Source organism: Elephantulus edwardii, unplaced genomic scaffold (genome assembly GCF_000299155.1).
Source record: "Elephantulus edwardii isolate Elephantulus edwardi_28Jun2011 unplaced genomic scaffold, EleEdw1.0 scaffold00045, whole genome shotgun sequence".
Taxonomy (NCBI): Eukaryota; Metazoa; Chordata; class Mammalia; order Macroscelidea; family Macroscelididae; genus Elephantulus; species Elephantulus edwardii.
The window spans coordinates 18045173-18062001 of record NW_006399795.1 but is presented as its reverse complement, the minus strand read 5'-3'; the positions used below and the strand labels follow the sequence as shown (position 1 = coordinate 18062001).

At 46.7% G+C, this 16829-nt stretch overlaps 1 protein-coding gene across 1 annotated transcript in view; it reads right to left on the bottom strand.

Annotated features, from left to right (window-relative positions):
* Window positions 1-15708, bottom strand: part of HOMER3 (homer homolog 3 (Drosophila)) — a 32927-nt gene extending 17219 nt beyond the window's left edge. Inside the window, exon 1 of the mRNA XM_006885968.1 lies at window positions 15421-15708. Within this exon, the coding sequence (XP_006886030.1) occupies window positions 15421-15708 (288 nt within the window). The remainder of the gene's footprint in view (window positions 1-15420) is intronic.
* Window positions 15709-16829: the final 1121 nt, after the last annotated feature.

Genomic DNA, 16829 nt, shown 5'->3' with positions numbered 1-16829 from the left:
ATGTCTATTTGTAACTTTTTGAGAAAGCGCCATACTGCTTTCCACAGGGGTTGCACCATTTTACACTCCCACCAACAGTGAATCAGGGTTCCAGTCTCTCCACAACCTCGCCAGCAAGGAGGCTAGAATTTTGAAGCTCCATCTCATATACTTTGAGCACATAGCCAGGAGGGACTGGTACTTGAAGAGGGACATCATGCTTGGGAGCCTGGGGGACAGCACAGGAGAGGAAGACCCCAGATGAGATGGATTGACATGGTAACTGGGAAAATGGGATGGGTATGTCGGAATCAGTGAGATTGGCTCAGGATAGGACGAGGTTCAAAGCTATTGTGCATAGAGTTGCTATGAGTTGCTAGAAACTCAATGGCACATAACAACAATAGCCAACAGGGGATTGGTGTGCCTGTATGGTACAGCCTGGACCCCTGTGAGGGCTGTGGACTTGAAGCTCAGGGCCCTGCAGAGCCAGGAGAGGCTTTTGAGCAGGAAAGAGACATGATCTGGTTTTACAATTTCAGATGAGATTTCCTGAGCTGCCACATGTCGTGTGGTTGGAGTGGATTCTGACACTTCCCTTTTGGTCACTGGGTCACAAAGGGTCCCTTGGGCTGCTCTCTATAAACAAACAACATTTGTTTATGTTCTGTCTTCTATCATCATTTCTGCCTTGGGGAGGAAGCTGGAGTCTCAGTAACCTTCTCTGGCCCAGTCTCTCCTTCCTCTCTCTCCCAGAAGGGCCTGGATGCTGGCCCAGGGTCTTATCACTGAAATCCCAGGCCTCCAGCAACACGGAAACATCTGCTGCCCTGAGGTGGATTCCCCAGCCCTGAAGGAGGTCATGGGGAACCTGCTGTCCCAGGGCCAGGAGGGGGCCACCAAGGGAAAGGCAAGGGTCACCCAGTGGGCACGCACTACATAAACAGATGAGGCCTGGGTTCAAATCCTGCTTTGTCTTTTTCTGGTGGGGCTTCAGAGCCACTAGCAAAGCCTGACATGACTCCTCTGAGGTGACCACAGTCCCTCCTGAGTTGATCTGCATTTGCACAAGGCTGAGTTTGTTGAAGGGCGAGGTAGGGCAGCATCAGCTGGGAGCCCAGAGGAGAATGAAGGCACGAGATGCCTGGCTCCAAAACCGTTGCGACAAGACAAGAAGGCCAGTAGCTATTTTAAAGTGTGGACCAGAAGGCTGAGGGTCAGATGTTTAAAGAAACGGAAGTGAAACAACGAGACCAGAAATAACAAGAATGTTGACAGCACGAGATGAATGGAGCAATGATACCGATCGTGAAGTCTAGACGCTGCAGTGAGGGGCGCGTGGCCCTGTGCATTTCACCAAAAATAAAATGAGTTTAGAATCGCCCCACAGAGTCTCCAAGGTTGTTATTCTTGTAGGGGGAGTCAGCCATTTCTTTCTTTCAAGGAATAGAAGGTGAGTTCAAGTGGCTGGTCCTTCAGTTAAGATGATTGCTTTAACCATTGCACCAGCGGGGCACCTTTATTCAGACAGCTTTCTTTTGTCTGTTGCCATAATTTCTTTGAGTATGGCCATTATTTCTTTGCAGACAGCCATCTTAAATCATTAACATAGTGGCAGCAAAGCCTAACCCCAAGCACAGGGCTCTAGTGACATGTTTGGCTGTCCGCCCCCTTGACAGTTGGGGAAACTGAGGCTCATAGGAGAAGGTGAGCCCGTGAGCAGACGGGGTGTGGGAGCAAAGAGCTACAGCCTAGAGCTGCGTTGCAGGTTTGTCCACTTGTCAGTCCTGAGGACCCCAAAAGTTTAGAGTCTCAGGTCCCGGGAGGCAAGCAGGCTAGGATCTGGGTGAGAAGTCGGGAGGCTTTGAGGGCAGCACATGAAAGAAACCTGAGGCCCAAAGAAGGACAAAAGGAAAAACGTGAGCGGATGCTACATTGGGAACAGACACGGCTCAGGAGCAAGGTGGGGAAAATAGAATGAGGAATGTTTTGGGGATATACTGGGGACAATGGTAGTTGGAAAGGGACAGTGGGGGGAACTTTAGGGCTGAGATGCTGGGAGGCAGGCCCCCTTCCAGCCTGTCATACTGTAGGTCACACAGATGCTACCCAAATAGTTCCTGGGAGAAGACATGGTGAAGACTGCATGGATCCTAGGCTGGGGCTGGGGCTGGGGCTGGATTTGCAACTGGGACAAACAAGGAAGGGAACAAGGCTGACCTTGTGGATTCCACACAGAATAGGCAGTCAAAGAAATGAATGTCTAAGTATGAACAGAGAAATGCGTTTGGAACGAAAAGACCCAGTTCTATGCAATCTCACAGTGGGGCCTGACTTGGGCACAGAGAGTCCGGGAAGAATTCTGGGAGGTGGCTGGAGCCAAGGGATAGAGGAATGCGGTGAAAGCGATGGGCACACGGCTACAGTGACTGAGTGTTTTGAGCAAAGGTGCTATAGAAGAATCCTCATTCAAAATGGGAAATGTGGAGCAGAATTTCATGTTCTCATGGAATCTAAACTTTCAGAGGCTAGATGAACTCCTAAAATTATTACCCTAAGATAATCTTTAAACCTTAAGGCAAAAGACTTAAAAGATTTTAAAGTCTTTTTTAAGTTGACAATCTAAAGGAAACTCAAGTTCATGGACATCCAGTTGGAACCACCTCATAGTTGATCCTCCAGCAGGTTTGCAGAGTCTAAGCACAGGAGAGGAAGACCCTGATGAGATGGGTTGACAGGGACTGTAGCAATGGCGTCAGGTTTGTAAACTGCAGGCGCTGGGAGGAGATGGCTCGTCTTTCTCCTATACAGTGGCTGGTGAATTCGAATCGCCTGTCTTTGCGTTGGCAGCACAACGCCTTACCCATGAGGCCACCCGAGCTCCCTAAATCAGACAATTGTTTGTCATTGTGTGCCGTTGAGTCAGAACCGACTCATAGCTAACTGACCCTACAGAGGGTATTCAGAGGTGGTAAATTTCATGGGAAGGGACTGCCCATTTTTCTCCTATGAAGCAGCTGGTGGTAGATTCAAACTGTGTACCTTTGGGTCAACAGCACTGCTCCTTACCACTAGGCTATCAGAGCTCCCTTCTGAAAATTATTTACATTAATTAAAGAATGTCTGCCTTGAGGGTTGTGGGTTTTTAAAAAGAACTATCTGTATGGTCCAAAGGACATGTTGCAAGGAGTCCTTGGAGAGGAATGTCATGCTTGGGAGAGTGGAGGGACAGCACAGGAGAGGAAGACCCTCGATGAGATGGATTGATTCAGTGACTGGCGTAATAATGGGGGCAGATGTGTCGGAGATGGTGAGATTGGCACAGGATAGGGCAGAGTTTAGGGCTGTTGTACATAGGGTCGCTATGAGTCGCAGGTGACTTGATGGCATGTAACAACAACAACATCTGTATCGTATTAAATCAACAATGGCAACTTGAAAGGTTAGACAAGAAATTTAAGGGGTAGCGAGTTCATGTTACATTTAACTTAGAAAAGGGGGTTAGGAAGTATCACATAACTTGAAGAATGTAAAGAATTTCACTGAATTGCACATTATTCATTTCGCTCAGGTCAGTTTTGAATCATAGTGACACACCATTGGGTTTCTTTGAGGCTGTAAATTTTCGTGGGAGAAGACTACCCATCCTTTTCCTGTAGTCACTGTGGTTTGAAACCACCAGAGATGCTAGACATTTTGACACACGACAAACTACACATTGTTATTGTTGTTATGTGCCTTCGAGTTGCCTGTGACTCATAGAGACTCTATGTACAAGAGCTCTAAACCCTGCTCTATCCTGTGCCAACCTCACTGTCTCTGACACACCCACTCCCATTATTCCAGTCACTGAATCAATCCATCTCATCGAGTGTCTTCCTCTCCTGTGTTGTCCTTCCACCCTCCCAAGCATGGCGTCCTTCTCCAAGGACTAGTTGCAGCATATCCTGGCAGCAAACATATCCAAAGCATGTCAGACGAAGCTTCAGAATCCTTGCCTCCAAGGAGCACATTAAGGTCCTTAACATACATTGTTGTTAAGTGCCACTGAGTTGAGTATGACTCATAGCAACCTTATGCACAATATATCTAAATTCTTCCTCACAATCTCTGACACATCTGAGCCTATTGCTGCAGTCATGTGTCAATCCACCGGGTTGAGGGTCTTCATCTCCTTCACCAACTCTCTATCTTTTCAAACATGATGTCCTTCTACAAGGAATAGCCTCTCCTAGCAACATGTCCTAAGTATGTGAGAAAAAGTTTCACCATCCTGTCTCCTAGGAGCAACCTGGTTGCATATCAAAGACATCAATTCTTCCATTATCCAGCTCTTGGCAGCACAGCAAGTGATTAATCCTGTGCACCTTAGTCCTCAAGTTAGCATCATTACTCTTCAATAATTATACATTGGGAGTTGCTGAATTGACGTATGTTTTGCTGTGTACACTTTCAACAGCATGGGGGAAAAACAAAAGAAGAGGGCAGGCACAGGAAAAGGTACTCCCAGCAGAGGGCACTGCATGTGCAAAGGTTTTGAGGTGGGAATGAGGCAGCCAACAATATGAGCAGCGGGAGACAGAAGAGGCCAGAGCTTTGCTCAGCAGTGAGGACTTCTGGGTAGCAAGACAGGACACACCCCACTAAGCATGCTCGGGGAGTAGGGGGCCAGGAGGATCACAGCCCCACCAAGCATGCCTGAGGCAGCCAGGAGGATCTGGAGAAATCACAGAGGAAGATAGGCAGGTGAACAGACCAAGAGGTCCACATGGAGGAGGGAAGGGCAGTGTCTGAACACAGGTCTCTGGGGAGAGGTGAATTACCTGATAAGCATCACGGAACTCTGGTGATGTGTTTGACGGCTAACCAAAAGTCTGGCAGTTCAAATCCACCAGCTGCTCCAAGGAAGGAAGATAGTGTCTTCCAGTAAAGATTTACAGCCTCTGAAACCCGTTGGAGGATCACCACGGGTTGGAACCAACTTGACCACAGTGGGTTAAGGTAGCATCAGTTGGCTCATGCTTCCTTACAGTTTTTCACTTTTAGGTGTGACTAGTCTCCGTTACAACCCTGTTTGCTAAAACTGAGAAGGACCTGAAGCGCTTGCTGCAGAAGGTCAAGGACTGCAGCCTCCAATATGGATTGAGACTCAATGTCAAGAAGACAAAGATTCTCACCACTGGACAATTGGCAGCATCAGGATGAATGGTGAAGAGATTGAGATTGTTCACAGCTTTAGTTTGCTTGGCTCCACCATCAACACTCTCGACACCAGCAGCCAGGAAATTAGACGTATTGCCATGGGAAAGTCTGCTGTTAGGGACCTCTCCAAAGTACTGAAGAGCAATGGTGTCTCTTTGGAGACCAAGGTGCATCTGATACAGACCATGGTCTTTGCTATCACTTGCTATGCATCAGAGAGTTGGACAATGACTAAGGAGGATAGGAGAATTGATGCCTTTGAGCTGTGGTGCTGGAGAAGAGTATTAAGGGTACCATGGACTGCTAGGAAAACAGATTCATCCTGAAAAGGGTCAAACCGGGCTGCTCCTTGGAGACAAGGATTCTGAGGCTCCGTGTGACATGCTTTGGACATGTTGCAAGGAGGGACAGGTCCTTGGAGAGGGACATCATGCTTGGTAGGGTGGAGGGACAGGGCAGAAGAGGAAGACCCCCTATGTGGTGGATTGATTCAGTGACTGGGGTAATCAGGATGGGTGTGTCAGAGACTGCAATTGGCACAGGACAGAGTTTAGGGCTGTTATAGGGTCGCTATGAGTCACAAGCGACCCAACGGTACATAACAACAACAACAACAGTCTCCGTTTCTCTCCCAACACCACAGCACCTTCCCACAAAATTAAAGCCTCTTTTCCATTTTCCCGTCCCAAACAGGGGTTGTCATAAGGAGGTGGGGAAATCCTTGTGGAATTGTTCACAACAGAATAGCAAGTAAACTCCAGTTATCTTGCTTATTGGGTAATCCACCCCTTGTCACGGAGAAAGACTGAAGGGGCAGATTTGAGGTGCTTGGGGGTGAAGGGGACAAATTACCTTGAGGAAAGAATGAGCTATAGACTAAGGGGGTGGTAGCCTTGCTGTCAGGGAGATAGTTGGGGGGATGGCATGACTCTGGGGATCAATACCAACCAGTCCTTTTCCATTAAGATCATCTTGCAGCAGTGGCCTCGGGACTTGTGGAGGCTCCATGTCTGTGAACCCGGAGAGGAGAGAAGTCTGGGGTGGGGGAAAGGAGGCAGGGCTTCTTCTGACAATCCTTTTTTATACAGATCCTAGGGGAAACCCAGATTGGTCCAGGGCAAGTGCACATCCTCTTCTGGCCTTTATCACCATTGTCATGACAGGGCCTTGGCACTGGCTTCTCCGCTGGGGTGAAGGTCCACCAGTATGGTGTGAAGATCAGTCTCTGATGGGCCTACCTCTGTGTCCTCCTCTGCTGGTTTGGTGGGTCCCCCTGCCAGTGCACTTCTCAGCTCCAGACCTCCAGGCTCACCTACCACCTCTGGGCTCAGCAATCAGTCCTCACAGTCCCAAGGACAATCCAGTGCTCATGAAGTTACAAGGCTTTCCAGAGACATGAAACACACTGGGTCTGGCTTCCATTCAGTGTCTGCCCAAAGTGGCCAGCAGTTCATGTCCCCAAAGTGATGCCTGAGCCGCGATTGAGACTATAGCAGGAAAATGTCCATTATTCTAAAGTATCTACTAAGTACTAACACCACATCCGGGCAGGAGATTCCCCTAGGGGCCCATCAGGATCTGTTAGCCCCATTTTACAGGAGAGGAAACTGAGGCTTAGTGCCACCCCAGTCTGTGGGCTCCATCCTGGTTATGATCCTTCCAATCCCTTAATGTTCACACTGCCCCTCCATAGCACTCAGCACTTTTTGAGCTCCAGCTGTATACTAGCTCCTCAGAGTCTATTCTGTCCTCCCACCAGGCTGCTAGGATCCCCCTTCATGGGTGGGGAGCCTGAGGCCCTGTTAAGGAACTTTATTGAGTCATAGTTGTGAAAGGAGGGACTGGGTTTTCAGGAGAGCACTTGACTTACCCCCATTGCACAGAGGGGGAACTCAAGCTTAAAGCAGTGCAAAGCCACTTCCGGGTCACATTGTAAGGGCCTGCAGAGGCAAGTTTGGGGGTGAATCCTCCAAGACCACTGCATTGAGGGAAAGATGAGACACAGAGGTCAGAGGTGACGCAGGCACATGGCAGCCACTATCTCTGCTTGAACTGGAACGAGGCCTCCAGTTAGGCTGGAGATGGGAATGGGCAACCACCCTAAGGGGGTTGTTGGGTCATATGGTCCACTTGTGTCTAGCAAGAGTATTTGACCAGGGTAGCCTAGAGGCAAGAAGATGTACTGCAATCTCAGAGGTGTACGGTTCAAATCCACCAGACGCTTTGCTGGAGAAGGAGGAACAATCTCCTCCTGCACCAGTCAAATCTGATTTGATGGTAGACACACACATACACACACACATACACACACACAATAATAATAAAAAATTGAAATCCTAGAAGAAAAAAAAAAAGAGTACCTGCCCAGGAGGCTGAGAAATCTGAGTTGAGCTATAGAGGACCACGTATGTTGACATGTTATCTGGAGTGGCCAGTCCTTGACGAAGGACAAGGACGTCATGTTTGGAAGGGCGGAGGGTCAGCACAGAAGAGGGAGACCCTGGATAAGATGAATTGACAGTGACTGTGGCAACGGGGTCAGGTGTGTCAGAGACGGTGAGGTTGGCTCAGGACAGGGCAAGGTGGTTCAGAGCTGTTTTTCATGCTGTGAGTCATAGTTGTCTCAAGGGCACATAGCAACATAAACACCATGGAGGACCAATGGGGGAGTGACCCTTCCATGAGACAAGGCTGGGGCGGAATCGCTCATGGGGGTTTCACAGACTGGATCAGCCCGCGGACTAGTTCTTAGGTGTGTAGCTGCTGTCAGGGGCGTCTGGGGCAGTGAGGAGTTCTACAGAGCACTGAGCAACCAACCCTCAGATAAAGCTGAACTAGGGTGGGAGCTGTGGGCTGAGCCTGGGCTCACACGTGCCTACGGAGAGCATGCCAACCTGGGAAGATGGACAGAGGTGAGCAAGGGGCAGGCGGGGGTACTGGAGAGTCACACAGGACCAGAAGGGGACCAGCAGCCCTGAAGCAATCTGAAGTGCAGAAACTCTTCCAGAAGATGAAATCAGGATCAAGGTCTCTACTTAGAGGAGTAAAGCTGTTACGTGGGTTGAGCAGGACCATGGGGGGTTGGCGGATGGTCTAAGCTGCGGACAAGGACAGTGGCCCAGCTCAGTCCAGTGGGCGGAGCTGGGCTGGGGCGTGTCCTGCGGAGGAGGAGCCACTGAGAGCTCAGGGCTAGTGCTGGGCCTGCTGGGTTGTGCTGAGACAAGCAGTTACAGCTGAGGCTGGGGCAGGGGGTTGGGGTGGAGGGGGAGGCTTCGTGGTTAATAAACTAGGGTGCAGGAGGGTAACCTAAGTTCAAGTCGATGCTCAAAAAGAAGGAAGGAGGAAAAGCAAGAGAGGAAGGGAGGGAGGGAAGGAAGCCCTGGAGTTAGACTATGGCCGCATTCAGCATTAACCTTCTACTGTGGGCCTTGGTTGGGCTTCTGGCTCCCAGACGTCTGATGATGACGACGACTGGCTGCCTGAGCCCTGGCACCGAGTGCTGTTGATGTTCTGTGTCTTCAAGTCGAGTAGGACTCATAGCAACCCTAGGAACAACAGACCTGAGCCCTGTCCCATCCGGTGCCATCTTCACAATCTCTGAAGAAGATTGAGCCCATTGCTATAATCCTTTTGTGAATCTATTTCATTGAAGATCTTGCTCTCTTTTGCGGATCCTCCACCTTTCCAGGCATGATGTCCCTTTCCAAGGAATAGACTCTTCTAGTAACATGTCCAGCTCTGGCAACCTAGTGGCAGGATAGTGCACTGCAATCCCAAAGGCACATAGTTCAAGTTCACCCGATGCTCTGGGAGAGAAGGAGGGGCAATATCCCTGCATGTGATTCACTGCCTCTGAAAATCTGCCGGTGGATCAGCTATGGGTTGGTTCTGACTCGATGGTACACAACAACAGCAAGATGTCCAAAGTGTTCACCCTCCTTGCCTCCAACAATGAAAGGTGGTTGTTGTTATGTGCCATCGAACTGCCTGTGACTCATAGTGACCCTACGTACAATAGCACTGAAGCCTGTCCTGTCCTAAGCCAGTGTCATTGACTGCAACACACCCACCCTGATCACCTCAGTTATTATATCAATCCATCTCATCTGGGGTCTTCCTCTCCTGCACAGTCCCTCCAACCCTTCCAAGCATGATGTCCTTCTCCAAGGAACAGACCTTCCTATCCATGTGCCCCAAGTATGTGAGACAGCTTCAAAATTCTCACTGCTTGGAATGAATATACCCTGAGAAAATGAGAACTGGGGCACAAATGGAGACTTGTACACCACTGTTCATAGCAGCATTATTCACCATCACAAGAACAAAGAAACAGCCCAGATGTCCAACCACAATTGAATGAATTGAGGAATTATGGTACATTATACAATGGAATACTATACAGCACACAGGAGCAAGGATTTTGTAAACTGTTACCTAACTTGGGAGGGACTGCAGAGCATTAGGCTGAGTGAACAAACTCAGTCCCACAAGAACAAATGTTGTATAAAACCATTATTGTAGAATGAATATGAGGAACTAAGAGGGGTGGAAGCAGAGGGATGAGGGTGTGCAGGGGAAGGAGGGATTAATAATGGGGTTGTACAATATGATGGAGGGATGAGGGAAATTGGAAGAATCTGGTGTGAAAAACAATGTATTTAAATTTTGTAAATAAAAAATACAATGGGAGGGGAGCTCTGGTGGCCTAGTGGCAAGAAACCGCACTGCAATCCCAGAGGAACACGGTTCGAATCCACCAGACGCTCTGCCGGAGAAGGAGGCGCAATATCCTCCTGTACCAGTCAGATCTGATTTGACGGTACACGCACACAAAATAATAATAAAAAAAAATACAATGGGTAGGAATAATTGTATAAAAGTACAATGTACGTGAACAAAACACAATGTAAATGACAGATTGCATAAAAGCACAACTGTTTGTTCTCCTGACAGTCTATGGTATGTTCAGGACTCTTCTTCAGCACCACAACTCAAAGGCATCAGTTCTTCTTCTGTCATCCTTAGGCATTGTCCAGCTCTTTAATGCATAGCATGTAATTGTGAAGGCCATGCCTGTACCAAGTACAGCCTAGTCTCTACACCAACGTCATTGCTCCTCATCATTCTGGAGAGGTCCCTGATAACAGACTTCTTCAGTGCAATTTGTCTTTTGCTTTCCTGACTGCTGGTGCCAAGAGTGTTGATTGTGGAACTGAGCAAGTTGAAACTGTTAAACAACCTTAATCTCTTCTCCATTTATTATATTTTGGTGCTGCCAATTGGCCCAGAGGTGAGAATCTTTGTGTTCTTGATGTTAAGCTTCAATCCATATTAAAGACTACAGACTATCATTCAAATGAATCAATTCTTTAGTCTTTAGTTTTCATTATTCTTGTCCAGCTTCAAAATGCTTAGGAGATAATTGAACATATACTGGCTTGGTTTAAGCACACCTTAGTCTTCAAAGTGCCATCTTTGCTCTTTCACACTTTAAGCAGCTTCCATCAGGTGTACAAAGCTGCAATCACATTGCCTGTTTCATAGGGAAGAAAACTGAAGCTCAGAGCAGAGGTTGCTTGCCTCAGGCCACCATGCCAGCTGACCATTGAGCTAAATCTAATTGAATCCAAATCTAAAACTAATTGGATTACCTGCCTTACACTCCCACCTCACTTCCTGTAACACCTTCGTGGCTGTGACTAACTTGGTAAATGTGTCAGAAGTCCATCCTGTGGCTGGGCCTCAGGGCATGTTCTAGTCCCTACCAGAGCCCTAACCAATTTTATTCATTTACTCATTCAACAAAAATATATTGAGTGGAAAAAAAAATATTGAGTGGTGCTATGTCCCAGGTCTTGGGCTGGGTGCCTGCTGTACAATAAGCATAAATGGCAAAGAGAGGCTTTGCTTTTTATGCTTATTGTATAAAGAAGAGAGATTGTATAGAGAATCTTATTGTATAGAGGAGAGAGACTATGGAGAGACCACGACATGGGAGAAAAAAATCAGATAGGAAGTGGGAGAACGGACTGGCGAGGACGGAACTAATGCAAAGTATAGAGGTATCCTCTCTGAGGGGTAATTTGTGAGCTGAGAACCTCAAGAGAAAGGAGCAGGAGCCAGGCATACTGAGATGGGGAGGAGGGCACAGCCATGCAAAGACCCTGCGGCAGGAATGAGCTGGCAGGTTTGAAGAACAGCCAGGAGTTAGGTGTGGCTGCAACAGAGTGAGTAAGGGGAAGAGGAGAGAGAGGAGAACAGGGAGAGTTTTTCCCTAGGGAGTGGCATGGTGTGATTGTAAGATCTGGAATGTTCCCTGTGGCTACAGTGGGAAGTAGCTTCTGCACAACTGACAATCCACAGTGGTGATGGCAGCTGTTTTGGGGGCTCTTGGGGGACACTGCATAAGTTTGACGGTGGTCTGGTGACCGAGTCTTGGGGACAAAGCGAACACATGGAATCAGTCTTCCCTGGAACATCTCTCCCACTGCATGAAGGCGCTGGACCTCCTGCACAGCTTCCCTTGCCCCCTCCCCTCCAAGAAGCAGGAAAAGGGAAAAAGGAGGAAAGGTGGGGTAGGGGAGGGCAGAAGGCAGAGGAGATGTTTCTCCATCCTGGCAGGAAGGAAGCGCGTTAGAGCTGGCCTAGGCCTCCCCACCCTGCTTCCGTTGGCAACTACTCTCAGCTTTAAAAATACTCCATGGCACTGTTAGTGCTGAGTGTGCTCACTGGCTGTCAGGACAGGCTGGGCTAGAGCCCGATGGAGCTGGGCTCTAATCCTTGCTCCGTCCCTGCTTTGCTGCATAAGCTCAGGTCAGGATAGGATTTTTCAATAAATAATTTTAGACCAGTTGAATATCTGTGTGGGAGAGCAGAATAAAAGAAACTACATGAACTTTGATCCCTACCTCAAACCATACACATGCAAATTCATCACTGGTGCAAAGGACTTTCTCACATAGAGTCTTTTATGTTGATTACTTCCCTCCCTCCTCATGAATCTGTTAGGACCTTCTCTCTCACAAGCCCCAGCCAGTCTGAGATGCCTGGCAGACAAGTAGCACTCAGGAAACAATGATGACTATTATTATTAGGTGCCCTGGGTGGTGAACATATTTAAATACTTGAGTACCAATGGAAAACTTGATGGTTCAAACACAGGCCACAAGAATTGCTTCTGGCACCACAACAAGATAAAGATAAACAACCCAATTGAAAAATGGGTACAGGATTTGAACAGACACTTCATCAAAGAAGACATTCAGATGGCCAACAAGCACATGAAGAAATGTTCAAAATCCCCAGCTCAAAGAGAGATGCAAATCAAAACAACTATGAGATATCATCTCAACCCAATCAGAATAGCAAAATTTAACAGAATAGCAAGCAAGAAATGCTGGCGAGGTTGTGGAGAAACTGGAACCCTTATTCACTATTGGTGGAAGTGTAAAATGGTGCAACCACTGTGGAAGGTGGTGTGGTGGTTTCTCAAAAAGTTGCAAATAGAGATACCATTTGACCCAACAATTCCACTACTGGGAATATACCCTGAAGAGACCATAACTGCCACCCAAGCAGATATATGCACACCCATGTTTATTGCGGCTTTATTCACAATAGCAAGGAACTGGAAACAACCTAAGTGCCCATCAACAAACGAATGGATAGAGAAGCTGTGGTATATTCACACAATGGAATGCTGCATTGAAAAACAAGGAACTCATGCAATATTATTCAAAATGGGTGACCCTGGAGGACATTATGCTGAGTGAAATATCTTACTCACAAAAGGAAAAATACTGCATAGTGCCACTGCTGTAAAACAGGACTGACATGGGGTTTGGGGGGAGACTGAGAAAGATGGGATAAATAATGTATACTGTTTGTTTCCAACTCTCATAGGAGTACTTTTTTTTTTTAGAAGTACTTTTAAAACTGAAGAAATCGATCGGAGTAAGATCTACAGGTTCTGAAAATGTCACATGACACTACTCTTGGGGTATAAGTGGGGGAGATGAAGTGACTTATACACTGAACATCTTTGTATTATCTCTTTTTTAAAAAAATGTGTTAAGAATATGCATAAGCAAAATGTTTGCCAATTCAGCACTCTGTATGTGTCCATTTCAATGACACTGATTATCATCGTCACATTGGGCAACCACAACTGTTACTCATTTCCAAATTTCTCCATCACTTTTACCAGAAACTCAGTGTCCCCTCAGCTATGGCTCTCCCTGTGGCCCTCCATCCCATCCCCGGAAGCACTCTGGGTATTTTGGTCTCTAAATGTTTGCAAGTCCTGTTATTTCACATCAGTGGGTTTACACCATATTTGTTCTTTTGTGACTGACTCATTTCATTTCATGTATTATTTCATATGCCTCTAGATGAAGCTATTCAATTTTGAATTATTAAAAAAGGAAAAAATTTTTAAATATGAAAAAAAGAGTTATAATGCTGAGGACTTAAGATTGCCTATGAATTACTTTGGGAAAATGTGCTGTCAGGAACCTCTCCAGTATGCAAAAGAGCAACGATGTCAGTCTAGAGACTAAGGTGTGCCTGATCCAGGCCATGATCTTCACAATTACTGGCTATGCATCAGAGAGCTGGACAATGACTAAGGGTGGCAGAAGAACCAATGCATTGTGGAACTGGAGAAGAGCACTGAACTTACTATGGATCATCAAGAGAACAAACAGGTCTGTTCTGGAGAGGGTGAAACTGGGCTGCTCCTGGTAAGCTAGGATCTTGAGGCTCTTTCTCACATACTTTGGGAATGTGGCCAGAAGGGACCAGTCCTTGGAGAAGGACATCGTGCTCAGCCCGATGGAGGGACAGCACAGGAGAGGAAGACGCTGGATGAGATAGATTTGACACAGTGACTGGGGTTATGGGAGCAGGTGTGTGGGAGACAGTGAGACTGGCTCAGGATAGGGCATGGTTCAGAGCTGAAAGGAAAATGGTAAATATTGTCTTGAAAAGGGAAACTTGTATGGAGATAACGGGACATATAAACCAGAAAATCAAACCCAAATTCACAGCCAGCAAGTCAATTCTGATTCACAGATACTCTGCAGGGCAGAGGACAATTCTCCCATAGGGCTTCCAAACCTGTCTTTTTTTATTATTATTATTTTGTGTGCGTGTACCGTCAAATCAGATCTGACTGGTACGGGAGGATATTGCACCTCCTTCTCCGGCAGAGCGTCTGGTGGATTCGAACCGTGTTCCTCTGGGATTGCAGTACAGTTTCTTGCCACTAGGCCACCAGAGCTCCCCTCAAACCTGTCATTTTTACGGAAGCGAATAGTAATTTCTTTCTCCCAAAGGCCGATGGTGGATCTGAACCACCAAGCTTCTCATAAAAAGCCAAGAGTTTAACTACTGTGCAACCAGGGCTATAGGATTCATTTGGCTGCTTAAAAGATGAGACAACATACTGAAGGGCATAGGGAACCACCTAGGTTGAGCTGGTGGATGTGTAAAAAGTCCACACCTGAGGTGAATACCTTTTATTCATGCCCCTTTTACACATTGCCACACTCAAACAAGGAGGATAAAAAATGAAAAAAAGTAGGAATTTATGTTTAGGCATAAATTTGGAAAAAATTATGAAAATGCTAGTGGGAAAATTAAGTGGTCTATTATGATTATTAGGTAATCTATGGTAGCATGTTGTATCATCTTTCTTGGTAATGGGAGCAAATACGGATCTCTTCCAATCAGTTTCCAAGTAGCTGTCTTATAACTATCCTGGCATAGACTGGTGAGTACTTCCAGGGCTACATCCATTAGGGTTTTTTGGTTTTGTTTTTTCCTTTTTTTTTTTTTTTTTTGTGTGTGTGTGTGTGTGTGTGTGTACCATCAAATCGGATCTGACTGGTACAGGAGGAGATTGTCCTCCCTTCTTTTTTTTTTTTAAACTGGGAAAACATTTCCAATTTTTATTCTTAAAAATAGGAATCAAAATTGCAAAGGCAGATTTATAGTCACTTCTGAACGAGAGGGTCATTTTGGAACATCACAAGAACGCATACTCAGATGGAAATCTAGTTAAACTGCGATTGCTCCTCAGGTTGCATTCACTCCTGCATTTTCTCAATTAGTTCTTCCTTGTATTTGCCTTTCTCTTTTCCAACTTGCCGAGATTTAGCTTTACGTTCAAGATTTTTTTCCCCGATCTTTATCCAATTTCAGCCTGGTAATAACCACCTTGCTTGAATGAATGCCCACATGCACTGTGGTACCATTAGCCTTCTCACGCTGCACTCTTTCGACGTAGATGACATACTTCTTTCTGCACACCTGGACTACCTTGCCAATCTGCTGACCTTTGTAATGACCTCGCACCACCTGGACCTCGTCATCCTTGCGGATGGGCATGGAGCGCACATTGTACTTCTGCCGCAGCTCTTTGGACAGAGGGGAGGACATGATCTTCTCGCGCACATGCGAAGGGGCATTGAAGTGGCGTTTGTGGTTCTTGCTGCGGTCCAAGGTAACGAAAGGGTTGAACTTCATGGTGGCAGCTGTCAGGCAGCGTCTTGTCCTTCCTTCCTGAGCAGAGCATCTGGTTGATTCGAACCACGTACCTCTAGGATTGCAGTGCAGCTTCTTGCCACTAGGACATCAGAGCTCCCTACATCCACTAGTTAAAACACATTAAGTGGTATCCTATCAGGTCCTGGGGCCTTATTATTTTGCCAATGCCTTCAGTGCAGCTTGAATTAATATCACATGCAAATAAAATATTGCTGAAAATTATCCAAGAACAACTAGCACAGTAGCTTGACAGATAATTGCCAAACTATCACTAACACTGAGAAAACTGGGAATCTCCGACCACTTAATTATGCTCATATGAAAGCTACACTTAGACCAAGAAGCTACTTTCAAAACAAAGCCAGGGAACACTGCATGGTTTAAAATTAAGAAAAGTGTGTGTCAGGGCTGCATTCTTTCTTCATATCAATTCAATTTGCATACTGAGCACATCATTTGAGAACTCTATGAATTCTATGAGGAAGAATGTGGCATCAAGATTGGAGGAAGATTGGTGCGCCCTGTAGGTGAAAGCCCTTCCAGAAGTTGGCATGGACTCTTCTGGGCATTCTGAAGATGATCTTCAGCAGGATTTTGCTTGCAGAGGAAGATGAAAGATGGCCAACCCAAGTGTCACCCAGAGCTTGTCATCTCACCGCCTGCCTTCAGACAACCTTGGTTTGTGTCGCTGTTCTACTGCCTTTATTACTTTTTCAACCTTGAGTGGGTCTGTTCACTACTCAGGAAGCCCCTTCTCCTTTTGTGGAAGGGGAAAGTAATAGTATCTACTTTGAGTTACAATTAGAGTACTTGGCCAAGAGAAAGGGAAGTGTTGTCCCTGCTCCGGTCCCTGGCAAGGCTCAAGGTCCAGACCTCAGAAAAGCCCCTGAGGAGAGCCACCTAGTCCCCAGGGGAGAGCCACCTGGTCCCTGGGAAGAGTTGCCTGATGTGTATGAGGAATTTTATCTAAGTCACTTCCCTCCATCTCCTCCTCCAGTGCACCTGTAATAACACCTCCAAAACCCTTTTATTTGTAATTCACAAGTTTGTTGTCTCTAGGTTTGCTTCCTTTCCTATAGGTAACTTGGACACTGAGTCTT